Here is an 18,208-nt window from a genome sequence, read left to right as displayed (position 1 = left end):
CCCTGCTGGTCCTGCACCACCAGGTCCTTCAGCCTCTTCTGCTCCATCTTCTCATCGTCCACCTATGTCACCCTCTCATGGCAGGAAGGACAGTCACTCCTCAGGGTCCTATACCTGCTCCTTCTGCCTGGATCATCCTTCCTGCAGTTTTTTGCATGGCTGAATCCTTCTCTGCATTCTCAGATGTGGCCTTCCATGACCAGCTGATCAAAAGTAACTCACTCTACTGAGACAGTCTCTTTTGCTTTATTTCCTTCCATGATGATTACCAAGATCTAAAATTATTGTTATTTGTTTTAGTTGTTTATTATATGTGCTATCCTGTATGATTGCTGTTGTAGCTCCCACCCCTAAAATGATGTCTTTTAGATTATAGGTACTTGGTGCTTAAGGAGTATTTGCAGAGTGAATAAGTGAGCAGGGTGTTTCTAAATATAACACACATCTCTAAATATGAAAAGAGAGTGTAAGTACCTATGTAAACATGGCACTTTGGAATATTCAGTGAGAGAAAGTTTGTTCTTCCTAAGTCTGGGTAAAATATTGCCCCAAATGTTATGGATTGTACTAAATTTTATGTGTTTGTGAACATAGAATCTTAACATATACTAGTTTTCTAATCCTTTGGTTCTTTGTATCATACTTAGGACAGTGGTTTAAGTCAAAGGTTTCATGTTCATAATTTGATAGCAGAGTTCATGTCTTTGTCAGGTTAATATTCTTCAATGGATACAAATAATTATTAAAGAATAGTGCTACTGTTAATAAGCATAATAGTATTTGCTAATATTTTGTTTAATGCATTACATTGATATTAAAAATAATACATGTATGTAACATATTTATGCTATAATTATAGCATGTGCAGAGATACAGTGATTATATACATTTGTACTTATATAGAATATATGTGATTCAACAAGGTTTTCAAATGAACTTATAAGCCCATATGAGGACGTATACATGAAAATATCCATGTGGCTAAACTGTTATTCTATTTGTAAAATAAGTGAGATGAGATTTTGTGTTTTTCTAAACTGTGATATGATGGAGTGATCACAAGACTAAGATTCAGAAAATCAGGTTTTGAATGCAGTTTCTGCTGCTAACTACTATGATGTTGAGCAGGTCATTATATTCACCAGCATGTAAGCTCCATGTGGGCAGGGGTGCTTGTTGGTTGTGTTCACTGCTTCATCACCAGAATCTAGAAAAGACTGGGCCCAGTGTAAGTGCTGAACAGAATTTGCTGCATGAATTATGCTTCACAAAATTTCTAGTTTCTACACCTATTAAACAGTGTTCCTCCCAACCCTTTCATTCTGAATAATATTAGAGCCCTTTGAATTTAAATGGGGCAGATTCATAGCTGGAACTATTTATTCAGCTTTTACCTGGGCCTTTATAAAATTGTTCAGTCCATCAAAGCTCTTTGCATTGAATATTAGCATGAATAAGGCCAAGAGCTAAGTTGGTCTATGTTTGCCATCTTCAGAAGAACTAAAAAACAACTTTAAAATTAAAAATATGTAATTCAGATTCACAAAATTAAATATGAGAGCAAGGTCAATAACCAACCTTTCAAATGATGTCTTTTCAAAGTGTGCAGCATTTACATTTTGGAAGCTATTAAGGTTTAAAACTGCTCTAAGGATTTTGGGGTACCCTTTAGATATACCCTTCTTTAAGAAAACTTGATATTCCAATTTTTTTTAAAAAAGCAAAAAGAATTAACAGACTCTTCACTTTTAATTTTTTTTCTTTTCACTAATTAAACAAATATGTAATGAATGACAACCATGTGAAACCTGTATTGGGAAATGTACAGAAAGCAGGTCTTGACAGCCTACCTCCACGGTCCCCTGGACTGCCAGCTGTCCCCAGAGCAGACAGAGTCAACATCCACATTGAAAAGACTGCAGAAGAAACCTGGAGGACTGTGTGCTACTGACAAAACAACAGCTCCTCCTGACCAACGTGCAGCCTCCCCACCACAGTTACCAGGATCAGTTCCTCTGTGGGGTTGCTTCCCTGTCCAGTGTTTAATGAGACCCTGACCCCTTTTTAAAAAAAACCCATTGCTGCTCTTTCCCTGTCACTCTCTATCCCCCGTCTCCTGCCTCACGTTTTTTACACAACAGGTATTACCAGCGATATTATTTGTTTATTTGTTCATTCCCTTTCTGGTGTACACACGAGAAATACACACAGTGGAATGTAAGCTCCAGGATAGCAGGAAGTTTGTCATTTATCAGTATGTTCCCAGCACCTAGAGCTGTGTGACATACATTAGGGGCTTCATAAATATTTGTTGGTTGGTTGGTTGGTTGGTTGGATGGATGGATGGATGAAAATCTGAAGGAATGTATACTCTAACCTGAAACTCCTTACTGCTGATCCCTTTTGGTCCCTCCCCCCCCCCAACCTCCCAGCTGTATTGCCTCATCCCGCCTTGGAAACTTTTGTCACAATTGGTAATAAACCCTTGGGGCTTGTCCCTATCCCTCAGGTGGGATCTGGCCAATGTGTGTGCATGAAGGACATGTTGCTCTATCACAGCGACTTCATAAAGGACCTACATCTAAGGAGGCGGCACAGTATTTAGATACATATAAATATACTGAAACTATACAGCACTCCGAATGGCCATAAATGAAGTCCCTGCCTTGGTATGTGTACACATTCTACAATAACAAGTCAATGAACAAGACAGACACCAGAAAGAGAAAATGTAGAAAACTCCTATGCCTTTGCTGGTTAAATGGGAACATCTGCATAAATGTTGGCAGGACTACAAATTGCTGCAATGTTTCTAAAGGACAATTTAGAAATAGCTATTAAGATTAAACAGATCCCTACACTTTGACCAGCTTTTCAATGTCTAGAAATGTATTCTATAAAAACTCTCTAACTGAGAATGCTCCTCAAGAAAGAGATGGTTTAAATATGATACCACATAGCCATACGATGGAACAGCGCACTCATTAAAAACAATAAACAGGGATGTGTTTGTATTATATTATAATTATATTAAATGGAATGAGAAAATTGCACATTAGGACTGTGGTATCATCCTGTTACTGAGTTTATCCCACTGTTCTCCATAGGGATGATAGCAGTCAGTAATATTCACATGTCTCTCATAGAAATAAGTTCTATTTGGGGAAACAGACAACAAACAAATTGAAGTTTACTAGAAGATGGAGCAGTGTTCTGAAGAAATATGAAGCATGGCAAGAGGATAAAGATTAATGAGGATTGAAACAGAGACTCAAATAAGATGAGGGAGCAAAGCAAAAAAAGTCAGCAGTGGCAGCCAGTAAGGAAACTGGGCCTGAAACATATGCTTGGAGTGGAAGAGAAATTCAAGGCAGGAAGGAAGTGTGACCGGAAGGCAGTGTGCACATGGGATGAGGGTGAGATCTGAGAGGTAGCCGGGTCCTAGGTAGCATTTTGTGGGCAATGAAAACAAGTTTGGATTTTCTTTTCATTTCGATGATAAACCATCACAAGAACTTGAGCAAGGAAGTATCATAATCACACTTGTGTTCTCCTGTAGAGAATATTCAATATTGAGCCCATATCACATAACCAATGATATCTTTTATTAGATAATCTAGAAAAGGGGTGCAAAGATAAAAAATCAGAGGAAAACATGCAATTTTTCATATGGCTTATTTAACAGTGTTTTAGTCACCTGCTTCACAGAAGTGTTATGAAGATTGAAAAATTTATGTGTATATTCATATATATGTAGTTTCTGAATGTGCCTATGTATATAAAGCATTTTTATATATTATTAATGGATATTAAATGATACTTTAGAGAAATTGAAATAAACCCAGAAATGCTTATGGGATGTATAGATGAAAAAGGCATGGCAGGTGTTAAAAGTCTAATAGTTTCTCTAACCTTTTGATATTGCCCTAATCAAATAAATGTTCTAGAATTTCATTTCCATGCTGTAAATAGAATGTTGCTTAATATTCTATTATTCTAACAGGGGCTCAAGGATATTGTTCTAAAGTCCAAGGGCCATGAGATAACTTTGAAACCTTGGAATTAAGATAATACCTATTCAACCTACATAAGCAGCATACATGCCATCTTAAATGAGATTGTGTTTGTTAAAGAGTTGCAAAAATCATCAAATAAAATACTGAAGTTTCTCTACGAGGACTGCTGCTCTGTGGCAGTACCCAAACTGTGGTATTTTCCATGCTTTCTTCCAAGTGCCTGTTCTCCTTTAAAGGACATGGCCCCTCATTTAGGATGGTTCCCACACATTGGAGCATTCCAGATTAGGTTTTCAGCATTCTCTTTGCACAGAGCAATTTGGTGCCAAATCCATTTTTTCATTGAAATTCACAACTTCGGCAGCAATAATACAATGAGTTCATTTTGGCTCGTTGAGATTCAGGCAGTCCTTGAAACCGGAGCAATGGTGCCACCCCTCTTGGCCGAAGCACGCTTTGGCAAAAAGATTTAATCAATCAGATGATTCTGTCAGACACTATTTTTCTGAGTTTAACTTTTAACTATGCGCATAATGGACTATTGTATTTGCAGAGTCGATATTCAGGAAACTGTCTAAACCAAACTTAGAGTTTCTTTCACTCTCTCCTGCCAGAGTCGGGCCACAAGAAGTTAAAAAGCACCATCCAGAGAAGCACAGAAACAGGAATGGCAGCCGAAATGAGGAAGATGGTCAGACAACCAAGTCGAGAGTCTACGGATGGCAGCATCAACAGTTACAGCTCTGAGGGAAAGTAAGTGACATCGGCTCATCTGTGTGGCTTTAGGACCATGGACATGTAGTGACAGGAAAGATAACACAGCCACCAGGGTTACTGCGAGCTTCTTCACTCCACTAGCTGGCCAGTCACCCATTTAAAAACACCGGACCTTGTGATACAGACACACAGACATACCTCTGCACAGACCTAGTCATTCAGAACCTTCAAAGGAATGATGCAATGTTGGGTTAACATAAACTGATTTCTATCACTCAGAAAAGTTCAGAATAGTCCACTCATGGATGTTTATTGTAGCAACGTCACCTTTAATGGATTCTTTCATATAGGAAACTCATTGTCTGGCCGGTTACCAAAATCTGAATTAAAATTTAGAAGTGAGGAACAGACTGACACCTGTCAGAGAGGAGGCAGGCTGTGGAGCTGGGTGAAAAACCTGAAGGGAATAAGCGAAAACAAACAACAACAAAAAAACCTCACAGACACAGACAACAGTATGGTGATTATCAGAGGGAAAGGGGAATGGAGGGAGAGGTAGAAGAGGATATAAGGGGAATAAATGGTGATGGAAGGAGACTTGACTTGGAGAAGTGAACACACAACACAATGTACAGATTATGTATTATATAACTGCACACCTGAAACTTATATAATTTTATTAACCAGTGTCACCCCAATAAATTCAATAAAAAAGGAAAATCAGAAAAAGAAAAAAATAAGTGAGGAACTAATTTTCATATTCTTACACTCTCATAACAGCAACTTACATTTTTGTGTTTTTTAAAACATCACTAACTCATTTTTCCCTTAAGATAAAAGCCCAGAATCTATCTTCCTTGTTGCTGTTTTATTAAAGAGTTTTAGTTAATTCTAAAATTAATTAATTTTGAAAAATATAACTAGAATTTTTTTTTTTGCTTACCTGGTTTGTTTTTTACTATTTTATTTTCCTATGCTTGAGAATTTTTCTGATAAAACTGAATTTTTACTGAGGTGACAGATCTTACAAATTAGTAATTATTCTTCTTCAGTGGGTTGCTTGGGGATTAACCATGTAAAATTTTTTATAGTTATTCATTTATTACCATTTAAATAACTAATTTACCAATCCTAATTTTAATATTTTATTGTATTTTACTGGAATTTTTCTATTTTGTTCAGAAAATGAAATAAAAGTATGCCAAGTTCATATTTGCGATATGCTTTCCCATTCCTAAAACTTATTTGATCAAATTATTGGGATGCATGTTATCAGCTAAGACCAAAATATCAGCAGGAGTGAAATTTATGGAGGTAAACTTGCTGACAAAACACCAATATGTGATGAAGTCTTATAAAGCAATATCCAAATGCAAGACTGGAGACATTTTTTATATAAAAATTAACAAATCAAATAACAGTTACATCCATCATGGATAAGCCCCTTAGCCTCTCAAAAATTTCTTTTCATAGTCTCTGGATGGGTGGTCATATGTACCCTTTTAATTCCCTTGATTGTGAAGAAATAGTATCTGGGGAAGCACATTGGAAGCAATAAATCCCTATGGACATCTGTTTATTTTAAAAATGCTCATTGCAGTCCAGCCACCTAACAAGCCTGGTTCTTGTTACCCAGGATACATCAATAAACAAGAAGAGCATAGTCACTGCTCTGGTGGAGCTCACAGCCCAGGAAATTCAGGCAGTCATGCTGTAGTAAGAAACAGACACATTTTAATCAATCCATTGCATTTGAACTAAATAAACATCTCAGATAATATAGAAATGCAATTCACTCAAAATGAATAAATTAAACATTTTATTTTTAAATAAGAATGTGCATTATGCTATAATATTTATTTAAGAAATCATTAGGTATTTTTAAGTTTAGCATTAATATTACACAATGTTTATGAGCAATTATTTATTTAAAGTTCATGATATAAAAATGTGCATCTTATATTTTATGTCAGTGATATACTAGTATTTAGGTAGGGAATTTTATTTGTAGGTGTCCAGAAAATGTAAGATATTAAAAACTATAACAGAGCTCTCTTGACTACCACATCTGCTCTTAATTTGAGAGTTTAGATCTTTTCTCAATCAATGATGACTCTCATATGCTTGCTTGGTGCAGAGGCGATGCAATCAATAAGTAAACCGATTGTCTAAGCAGTGTTTATGATTCATGATCAGAATTAGTAGTATAATGGAAACTATGAAAGGAATTCTAGGAGAGCTAATGTCTTGATTTTTGTACTTTTGCTAATAGCTTAATATTTCCTGGAGTGAGACTAGGAGCGGACAGTCAATTTAGTGATTTTCTCGATGGACTGGGACCAGCCCAGCTTGTTGGCCGCCAAACCCTCGCCACCCCTGCAATGGGTAAGAATCCATTTTTCTGCAGAAAAAGTGATATTTCATGGTTGACAAGGTCATTTAAAGTAGCATAATTGTAATGCAAGTGAAAAGTAACATTTCAGCTAGGGTGTTGCTGGTTTCAAATGACTGTTCTAATTTCCCATGCATTTTTCTAACTTGAGATATTATGCAAAATGAATAAAGATAGTCCTAAATCTTTGAATTATCAGAAAACCCCTGTCAAAATAGAGTCTCCAGTAGATCCATAATGAATGGAGAAAATTATATGTAGCATGTGCCATAGCTGTTTCCTGAAGGACATGAGATTCCATCTTGAAAGGACCCATGTAGCACTCAACAAAAGGCTTGAAAATAGGTCGATGCAGAGGCACATCATCATAGAATTTCACACCACCAGAAATTAACAGAAAGTCCTCCAGCAGGAAATCTTCTGAAGAGGATAATTCTATGCAAAACTATCAAAATCAGATTTCCATTGGACTCTTTAACAACAACACTGGGAGCTAGAAGTCTAATGAGCATTATCTTCAAAATTCTGAGTAGCAATTGGTTTCCAGCATAGAGTACTATAGCCAGCCAAGTTTTCAAGTAAGTTTAAGTTTAAGGCTAAATAAAAACTCAGGACAGTAAAGGTCTCCAAACATCTTTCTCATACCCAACATTGCTCAGAGAACTATACTTCCACAAAATGAATGAAGTGAATTTTAAAAATTGTGAACTAAAATGAGAAGATGAGATCTAGTAAATAAATGTTTCAACACAGAGAGAAATGGTTGGTAGTGAAGGAAAACCTAAAGATAACAGCTGTAGTAAGCTTTCAAAGCAATTTGTTCAAATTATATCATGTCAGACTTCATAAGATGAAAACTGTAGAATACCTAATGTATTTGATTTTATGGAAGAGGTAAACAACTCAGGAGAGTGTGTGGGGTTGGATTAGTGATACGTACATAAAAGTGTAAGCAAATGCTTTCTAAAAAGATATTTATTAAGTGCAGGAAAGGGGAAAAGCTGTCCAAGAAATGAGAAGTAATAATCATAATATTCCACTTTACTCCACCATAAACAATGTTACATAATCATAATAATATAAATATTAATACTGGAAAATGGGATGACTGAAAGTATCTAGTATGTGGTGGGGATAGGAAAGAAGTGAGAGAGTTTGAAATTAGAAGTCAATAATAATATCTAAAATTGAAAAACTAGGATGATATCTTATAAGTGTAATACTTAGAGATATGGAGGCAAATGCCAAAAAGTGAAAAATAGATCAGATGAAAATATTGAGACTTATGGAAGCAGTGACCCTTGGAAGACACGAAGTTGACAGAGAGAATGGGAATCTTTTATACTAATAAAAGTCATCTTATAGCTCAGCCAGTGAGGCTCAGTGGTTAATTGTTGTTCTGTAATCCAGAAGGTCAAGGTTTGATTCCCAGTCAGGGCACATGTGGGCCCAATCCCCAGTGTGGGGTGTGCAGGAGGCAGCTGATCAATGATTCTCCCTCAACATTGATGTTTCTCTCTCTCTCTCTCTCTCTCTCTCCCTTCCTCTCTGAAATAAATAAAAATACATTTTAACAAAACAAAACAGACGTCGTATAGAACATTTTGACTCATTAAACTATGTCTATATGAAAAGACCAAGAGACCTCCAAGAGCTGAGATCTAAAACAAAGTGACAGAACTAATGAACAACTGACCTGGAAAATAGAACTCACAACTGAAAAGTGGAGATGACTCAACTAAAAATAACTTCAAAATAATTAAATTTAACATTTTCAGAGATAAAGTATTATATCCATCAGAAAAAGAAGGATATCTTATTTAAAATGGGTAAAGCATATGACAAGCAAGACATAAGAGAAGGAATGCAAGTTGAAATTACTTAGAAATATGTTCAGCCTTCCTAATAATCAGGAAAGTGCAAATTACAACTTTTTAACCACCAGGTTAGCAAAAATTAGACATATTGTTAATACCACTATTAGTGGGGTATAATACTTCTGGTGATAGTGCAAACTGGTACAGCCTTTCTGAAGGATATTTGGCAATATGCATGGAATTTTGAATGCCCGTTCAATTAGACCCAATAATTTAAAATCTGAGAATTTATGATCAAGAAGCATTGACAACATATGCAAAAATTCTTTTTAGAGCTATTCATTATAATGGTAACAATGCAGATAGCCTATATTTGGTTAAATAGTTAATGACATGCCTATTTAGTGGCCCATACAGTCAATAAACTGAGGATGTATGGTCATAATAGCTAGATAGATAAGTAAGAAGGAAGGAGAGAAGGATGGGAGGAAGAGAGGAAAGTACTTATGAGATTGCTAGGATAGTCACCAAAACAATAATGGTGATTTCTCTAAATGGAAATATAGATAGATTATGCTTTTTATTAAGAAGTATTATATACTAGATGACATAAAGGATAAGAAATCTTATTAGAGTACAAGAATCACTTAAATACCTCAGTATTATTGTTGTTAAGCAATTTATAACCTAATCTGGGACTCTCTTAAATGGATTAGTACCAGAAAAATGAAGAGAAACATTTTGAAACCTGATTTGGAAGTAGGGAGAGAAGGGCGGGATGGGGGGTTCTAAATCTTTGTTTTTATCAAGATCATAAAGATCCTAATTTGGAGCCTATTAACGGACCTCTATTTTTTTTTAACTGCACATAACTTCAAAGAAGCTGAAACGTTTTGCTTCCCCTCCACTTGCAGGCGATATACAAATTGGAATGGAGGATAAAAAGGGCCAATTAGAAGTTGAAGTGATTAGAGCACGAAGCCTCACGCAAAAACCTGGCTCCAAATCTACACCTGGTAAGGGAAGGGGTTTGGACCAGAAAATCTCACATGGGCAAAAAACTCAAAACACCTGCTGCATTGAAATTTATATGCTGTTTTTTTTTGTCATCTGATTGATTAAAAAGCAGCTTTTCTGTGTTCTTTGAGACTATAAAAATGAATCTTTGCACAATTATTCTGTCAGAAAATATTAGGAATAATATTGTCATATTAGGAAAAGTTCAGTTATGATTGTTTCTTAGCTTATGTCAATTAGTTTTTTGGTACATTTAGAAATGCAAAAGGAAAAAGTTTTGTTGTAATATAAGGAAACAATGAGCTTTAAGATATAAACCTGAATTGTAATTCCAGATGTACCCCAAGTAAGTCAAAGTCTTAAGGTAACTTGCATACATTTATTTGAAATTATGAAACTGGTTGTAGTGATAACATATGGGAGTGAAGGAGTAGAATTTCTGAAGCACTTTAAATTGTAAAAGATTTAAATAGTCAATGGAAAACTTTCTGTAAGCATCTCTAAATCTCTAGTAAGGCATTTTCTAATATAACCAATTTAATGTAAAGGATTAACTTCTCATGTATTAATGTTATCTTTGTTTAGCTCCATATGTCAAGGTATATCTTTTGGAAAACGGGGCCTGTATAGCCAAGAAGAAGACAAGAATTGCACGGAAAACCCTTGATCCTTTGTATCAACAGTCCCTGGTGTTTGATGAAAGTCCGCAGGGTAAAGTTCTTCAGGTGAGTAATAGCTCATGTGACTTTTTACATTGAAAATCCACATTATCTATGTAGACACCGAAGAGGTGATCAAATAGGAAGAGACTCAGTTCGGTAGAGAGGAATGTGGTATAACATTCTCCCGTAGAAAAAAATAGCAAGTTGCTGTTTGCTGTGAAATTAATGTATTAAAATATATATGGGTTTAATGGACTTTAATAAAATTAAACTTTTTCTTTTTTCTCTACCTTCTTTTCTTCCTTCTTTCTATCCACTCCTCTACTTTTGCCCTATTTGTCACCCCTTGCCTCATCTTGATAGCTAGATGTAGTAGATGATGATGATAGATAGATAGATAGATAGATAGATATCAAGGCAAATGATGCCAGTAATAGTTTATTGAGTATTATTATCTACAGACATGAGACACAATGAAGAAGAAAGGAAAGGAAAACCTAAGTGTTCAGGGACCAGCAAGTACTCAGGACTGGCTGAATGTCAGGTGCATTGCTTATTAGATGGTGGTTACTAAAGAAGGTGTTGAATTTATATGTAAATGAAATTGTATATGTATTTCTTTAACATGGTTTATGTATGTAATACCCCTCATTGACTAGGAAAACATTACCTGCCTTCCATCGAATCTAAAACATATTGTGAAGTGTCTTGTTGAGCACCTTCATGTTAGTATCTTCTTACCTAGTTTTCCTCCGTGGTGTTGGTTATATTCATTTCCTCTCCTTAGCTGACTGGCCCCCTTTACAGAATAGTTGCTTTCAACTCTCCTAAGGTACAACTCTAGAGAGGAGTTTAAGTTTATTGCCTTTCTCTGTCTCTGCAGGTGATCGTCTGGGGAGACTATGGAAGAATGGACCATAAATGCTTTATGGGGGTGGCCCAAATCTTATTGGAAGAACTTGATCTGTCCAGTATGGTAATCGGATGGTACAAATTGTTCCCACCGTCATCGTTGGTGGATCCCACACTCACGCCCCTAACCCGCCGGGCTTCCCAATCATCTCTGGAAAGTTCAACTGGGCCTCCCTGCATTCGATCGTAGTGAACTCATACTAGAGTCATTCCAATAAAGCTCTACCTTTCAGGATAATAATCGGAACCAGATATTTCATGATCAAAAGCATTGTTGGAGACAGACAATCAACTTGTGCTTTGCCTGTAGTAGTTTTTCAATAATGTGTCCCAACTGTTGTTTCAAATCTGGCTTCATATGACAGAACAAGGCAGTGTATCAGATTACAATAAGAGCCAACAAGCTAGTGAGAACCACTAATGCTTCTAAAAAAACGAAAAAGAAGAAACTTCAATTTACACACACACACTCACACACACACACACACACACACACACACACGCACGCACATACGCCCACACGCACGCACCCCAAATTGAACAAACTGGAAACTCTCACTCTGTGATAAGTTGTATTTTACACGTTTTTACACAGACCACGAGCAGTGTTATTTCCCTGGTGTTCGACAAATTTTGTTCTTTTGTGTTTTGTTTCTGTGTGTGTTATTTGTTGCTTTTGGATTTGTTTTGTTTCGTTTTTCACTGAGTTTGTTATTTACACTGGTTTTCGGCTGTGTCATGACAGGCCTCGTGATGCTTACAGAGACCCTTCCTTTCTTTTTCCAAACTCGCCACAAAAAGGGCTGAAGCAGCCTCTGTAGCATCTCCCCTGCGTGTTCAACAGCTGAACAAGGCGAGGCCCCTGAAGGGCTCCACTGGCTTTCATGCTATAATTCTTCAGTCTGCTGTGTGGAAACCCTGAAAACAAAAAGTTATCTTCCAAAAAAATAATCCCTGAATCACCATGTTTAATGGAGAGCACATCTGTTCGCATTCTAAAAATATTACTTTCTTTTCCATTGTTCTGCATGGAAGACTTTTAAAGAAGTCAATCTGCAACTAATGCTGGGAACTAAAATTAACTACATAATCGTACCTTGGAAACACTCCTTGTGATGCCTTTTTCTTCCCGATATAAAAAAAAAAGTATATGCTCATGTGTACAAACCACACTTTTTACTTCAAATGGTGATTAAAATGGATTTGGATCTAAGACACTGTCGGCTATGCCCGGGCTTCACGGCTGTGCCTCAGTGCAGACACACCCGTCCACCCGGAAAGAGCATGGTGTGAGCTGTTCAGTATTTCACTGGAAAGTCCAGTTGAACTATTCTGCACTAAACTAATGTTTTCATCGAATTTTAGTTTACATTTCTTTGAGATCGATGCAAGCACAAAGCTCGTTTTTTGGGGGGTTTTTTAATGCAAAGTATCTTACTTTTGGGGGGGGAGATAAAACAAAGTCAAATTTCAATGTGCATTTTCTTCATCTGAGTTTTTCTTGGCCTTGACTTTCCCTTGTGGCATTCTGTGTGTGCGTTCCATACTGCAGACCCTGCAGGTGCATTGACATGTTCTCCTCCTTTTATGAGTCATTCAACTTTTGTGACTACACAGATAGAGCAGCATGACTTGGAACTGTTCAACGCTGCATGCACATTTTGTAAAAAAATAAAATAATAAATAAAAAATGAAAGAGAAAAGAAACAAAAGGCTATTTAATAATGTATGTTAGTTCCACATAGGCCCGCTTGTATGTTGCATGTACTTGTACATTTTGCTCGTTAATTACTATACTGAAATAACCAAGAAATCTAAGCCATCCATTTTTGTTATAGACATTTTGCAGGTTTCTGCCAGACTCGATCTGTGAACCTGGGGTGAAATGTCTATAGATGGACTTTATTTTTTACCCTCCGGAAAACGTGATGTAGTATGGACCAAATTCCTTCTAATAAATATTTTGGTGTAGATTCTAACTGTGGGGCTGTAACACATGTAGACACTGTGTACACACTAGGTTTTAATCCATAGACATACTGCCTGCACCAAGTGAATTCTTTATCATTATTTACACATGCCAGAATCACCTGCCCGTCATTCCATAGGGCACAGACTGACCACTACTCACCATGCTGAGCAGGAAGAACTGAAGCATTGGTGCACTTCTACTAGATTCCGTTCTGTCTTAGTGGCCAACAATCAACTATAATTGGGTAGTATCTTTCTATTTTGACCACTTGTCTTAACACTCCCCTGTGCTTTTAAATGAACTTCCAACTCATGTATGTAAACATGTTTAATAAAATTTACTTTTCATGTCTGTCGGTAGCCATCTGTGTTCTATGTTTTGCCCAGATATCCACTGTGGGTTCTATGGTGCAAAATGGGAGCCAGATCATGGGAAGGGGAGGTTGGGATTTGTTGTCTGCTGCGGGCGTTTGACTTGACTTGTCACTGCACTATCTATGTCTTAATCTATGGCCCAAAGGGTACTTTGCATCACGTACAAGTTTTCACTTTGTCAGCCTGTCTAAGTGAGCACATGACTATACTTCTGAAAAGTGGCATTATTAAAAAACAATAAATCTCATGAAAATAAAATGGAAGGTTGTTTTTCTGCTGCTGTTCGAGTGTGCTAATACAAGAGACAACTCTGTTGTCCAATTGCCAAATCATTTCACGTAATGCGACATATCAAAATGTCAATTCCTGCGTCTCTCGTCAAAGCATCTGGGTCCTCTGTCCGTCTTTCTCTTCCGAACCCCTAATGGATTTGTAAAACCTTGCCTTAGTGTAGGCCGACTTAACAAACCAAGAAATATATTAAATCCTCTTCAATCGAACCTTAGGAAATATATTTTCCAATATAGTAGAGTCTCTGAAAGTGACATGATAAAAGAGAAATTATTAGCTTTCTTAACTTAATTTCATGATATTTTTCTTCTCCAATAGTGTGTTCACAGATTTCACAATCAGCATTTTCACACTGAAGCACTGATCCCATGTTGTTTGGCAGTAAAATAATTGTTGAGATCTACTTTTCACCTTTTAAGAGCCCTTACATTTGTAAAGCAAAATAAACATAGCTGACTCAGTGTCAAATTTGAGACTATAAAGCAATTTGAAACATGTCACTACATCAGTTATTTCAAGTTTTTTAAACAAGCTGACTAAATTTTACCCTATTGAACCAATCAGTTGTTTGGTCTACAGGACATGAAATGATCTGTTAGGCTGGGTCAACAAGAGACTAAAACAATTGATGGATTCTGTTGACAGCCAACTGTTAGAGTGAAGCTGTTTAGTGCACACGCAGCGAGAGAGCACATAAGTGTGTGTGTGGGGGGGAGGGCGGCTAGTCAGCCATTAAAATAGGCAACTGAATGTGGCTCCTATTTTCTAGACAGAAAAGCAAAAGTCTCCTGTCAAGTCAGACACATCTGCACAGCATTATGACTTCAGGGCCCGCAATGAAGAGAAGTAACCAGAGGAGAAGCGATTTTGCTAAGTCTTCATGGTTTCTTGTTGAACCTGACAACCTACTTTCTGGAAATTCCAGCCATAGGTATATGATCTGATTTTACTTAACTAACAGCATTAAGGGCTTTGTTGGGTGCTAGATATTAAGCACTTGGGATATAAAAATGAAAAGAAAAAAGACCTAACTAAGAGCATTAAGGGCTTTGTTGGGTACTAGATATTAAGCACTTGGGACAAAAAGAAAAAGGAAAAAAAACAACAACAAAACCTTACCCTGTCTTAAAGGAACGCTCTGTCTATGAAGAGAGATCATTGCATTTAAAAAAAAATTGCAATTACATACATTTTACTAGTGTACAAAGGGCTACAGGACTGTGTTTAATTCTCATAATAGCCCTATGTGTTAAATACTCTTATGGCCCCTATTTCTCATAAAGGATCTGCAGCTTGGAGCGCTAAGCAAGAGGCCCAAGGTCACAATGCAGTTGGGGATGGAGCTGGGGTATGAACTGAGGTCTGGAGGACTCTGAGCCTGCCCTGCAAAACACTCTACATCTTCCAGTAAGTGCGGACAGAGGAGCTATATCTTCAAGAACAAAGAGCCCACCAGATGGGAAAGCCCTCTAACCCAACCATCCTCCGCCTGAAGCAGCCCTTGGCCTGCATGGTTTCTCAAGCACCTGTGCTATTACGGGGGGAGGTGCCGGAATAGGGACATGAGGCAGGTGAACTCTTTTCCATCCACTAAAATGTCTAAGGTTGTTCTCCACTGGCTCTCTCTCTCTGTGTCCTCCTTTTTCTGCAGTCACTCTTGGCACTATCAAACCTCTTGAGTACATCCTATGCAGGTTTCAGGAAGAGAAATGAATAAAGGATGCAGAACAAAGTGATCTTTAGCCAAACTCAGACTTATCCTTTGGTTCCCAGGAAAAATCATCATCTGAGTACCCGTACCCTACTTCTTGCCCCCAGTCCCAGTGCAACAGTGCTCCTCAGTTCTGCATCGTCACAAAAATCTGCATCTTGGAGTTGAACTGATACACCTTGACTCCCAGCCCCATGGAGTTTCTCGGACCTCCCAGAGTCAGTCCATACGCCTCTCGGGTGTCTGCTTTCAAAAGAGATTTCATTGCCTTATCCCTCCTTGTAAACATTTGTCACAATTCTCCTTGGCTCACTTTGGTTATATACCATTGGGGCTTGCCCCTACCCCTCCAGTGGGATCTGGCCAATGTGTATGCATGAATGACAGTTACTCTACCACAGTCACTTCATAAAGGACCTACATCTAAGAAAGAAGGAGGCACAGAATATAAATATAAATATAAATATAAATATAAATATAAATAAATATAAATATACCAAAACTGAACAGCACTCAGAATGGCCATAAATGAAGTCCCTGCCTTTGATATGTGTACTAGTACACATTCTACACTGACAATGGGCAAGACAAAGTCCGGAAAGGGGAAATGTAGAAAATTCTTGTCTTAGTTGGAAAAATGGGTACCTCCATATGAGTCAACAGGGCCATTGCCCTTCCTACACACACCTACCACACACACACACACACACACACACACACACACACACACGAATGTAAGCTCCACGATAGCAGAAAACCTGTCATGGTTTTTTGGACTAGTATGTGTTCTGTTATCTCTTCATTCCTCTGGATTTTCCAAGTTCTACCAACACATAAAGTAAAATCACCAAAGAGTACACACCCAGTCACATTGACTTATTCCTGCCATCATGCTCACTCCATGTAAGATCACCACGTTTTCCTATAATGTTTTGCCACACACACACACACACACACACACACACACACAAATGTAAGCTCCACGATAGCAGAAAACCTGTCATGGTCTTTTGGACTAGTATGTGTTTTGTTATCTCTTCATTCCTCTAGATTTTCCAAGTTCTACCAACACATAACGTAAAATCACCAAAGAGTACACACCCAGTCACATTGACTTATTCCTGCCATCATGCTCACTCCATGTAAGATCACCACGTTTTCCTATAATGTTTTGCCTTTGGTTTTTATTGAATATTAATTAAAAATTCTTCTTGCCTAGCTGGTGTGGCTCAGTGGTTGAGTGTCGACCTATGAACCAGAAAGTCACAGTTCAATTCCCAGTCAGGGCACATGCCTGGGTGTGAGCTTGATCCCCAGTCTGGGGCATGCAGGAGGCAGCTGATCAATGACTCTCTCTCATCATTGATGTTTCTCTCCCTCTCTCTTCCTCTCTGAAATCAATATATATATTTAATTCTTCTTACATTAGCTATATATTTTTGTCAGATATTTTCCAATATATCACTCAGCATTTTTCTTTTTTCAAATAGATGTACATGATGCTTTTGTTTGTGTGCTCAATAATTGATCACTTAGTGTCTGAAAAAATTTTTCTTCTATAGACTTGTGCCTTCTTCCACCACTGGGTTCTTAGCCTTTTATCCAATTTGGATCCTTATGGTGCCTGGTAAAGCTTTAGACTCCTTCGCAGAATAATATTAAACTCATTTAAAAAGTACATAGGGTTAGAAAAAAACAACTATATTAAAAAAATTTAAAACATTTTAAAAACAAATTTGTGATGGATTAATACATATATATGACTTCTTTACTGTAGTGAAGACCCAGTAACTACTGTATTTTTGAAGTAATGATGAGCAAAAATAATAATTCAAGTTATCTGCAGCAACTCTAATGTGTTATAAAAATATCTGTAAATTTTATTGACAATGATGTCACAGCTACTATTATGCTATTGTGGTTTGCTGCCTACAGTGATAGTGGAAAGAAATGCCCAATTTTCAATTAGAGATAAGAAAAAAGTAAAGGGGCATTTCTTTTCTTCTCATCCAAGTTCATGGACCTCCTAAATTTCTTCCTGGGACCACTATAGGAGTAATATAACCCAGAATATGGTCTCAATATACCCTGGCTATTCAGAGCACTGCTCCACAATTACATTCCAATATCAACTATGGTGGAGCTCATGGCTAATGCATTTTTTCTCTTTTTATGCCTTTTTCCAATCCTGTTATAATAAAACTAGAGGCCCGGTGCACAAAAATTTGTGCACTCAGGGGGGAAAGGGGGTCCCTCAGCCCATCCTGTGCCCTCTCGCAGTCTGGGACCCCTCAGGAGATAATGACCTGCTAGCTTAGGCCTGCTCC

At 37.3% G+C, this 18,208-nt stretch overlaps 1 protein-coding gene and 1 long non-coding RNA gene across 33 annotated transcripts in view; both read left to right on the top strand.

Moving 5' to 3' along the window:
• The window catches only part of RIMS1 (regulating synaptic membrane exocytosis 1), a 165,082-nt gene extending 150,950 nt beyond the window's left edge, over nt 1-14,132 (top strand). For all 32 annotated transcript variants that reach the window (XM_014547387.1, XM_014547376.1, XM_014547399.1 and 29 more), the window contains 5 exons: nt 4,631-4,769; nt 7,006-7,118; nt 9,857-9,958; nt 10,545-10,684; nt 11,505-14,132. In XM_014547387.1, the coding sequence (XP_014402873.1) occupies nt 4,631-4,769; nt 7,006-7,118; nt 9,857-9,958; nt 10,545-10,684; nt 11,505-11,723 (713 nt within the window). In that variant the 3' untranslated portion in view covers nt 11,724-14,132. The remainder of the gene's footprint in view (nt 1-4,630; nt 4,770-7,005; nt 7,119-9,856; nt 9,959-10,544; nt 10,685-11,504) is intronic.
• Nucleotides 14,133-16,724: 2,592 nt separating this feature from the next.
• The window catches only part of LOC106727746, a 13,215-nt gene continuing 11,731 nt past the window's right edge, over nt 16,725-18,208 (top strand). Inside the window, exon 1 of the long non-coding RNA XR_001363979.1 lies at nt 16,725-16,735. This is a non-coding gene — a long non-coding RNA (uncharacterized LOC106727746). The remainder of the gene's footprint in view (nt 16,736-18,208) is intronic.

This window comes from Myotis brandtii, unplaced genomic scaffold (genome assembly GCF_000412655.1).
Source record: "Myotis brandtii unplaced genomic scaffold, ASM41265v1 scaffold471, whole genome shotgun sequence".
Taxonomy (NCBI): domain Eukaryota; kingdom Metazoa; phylum Chordata; class Mammalia; order Chiroptera; family Vespertilionidae; genus Myotis; species Myotis brandtii.
Note: the sequence above shows the minus strand (reverse complement) of the source record. Positions and strands in the feature narration are given on the sequence as shown.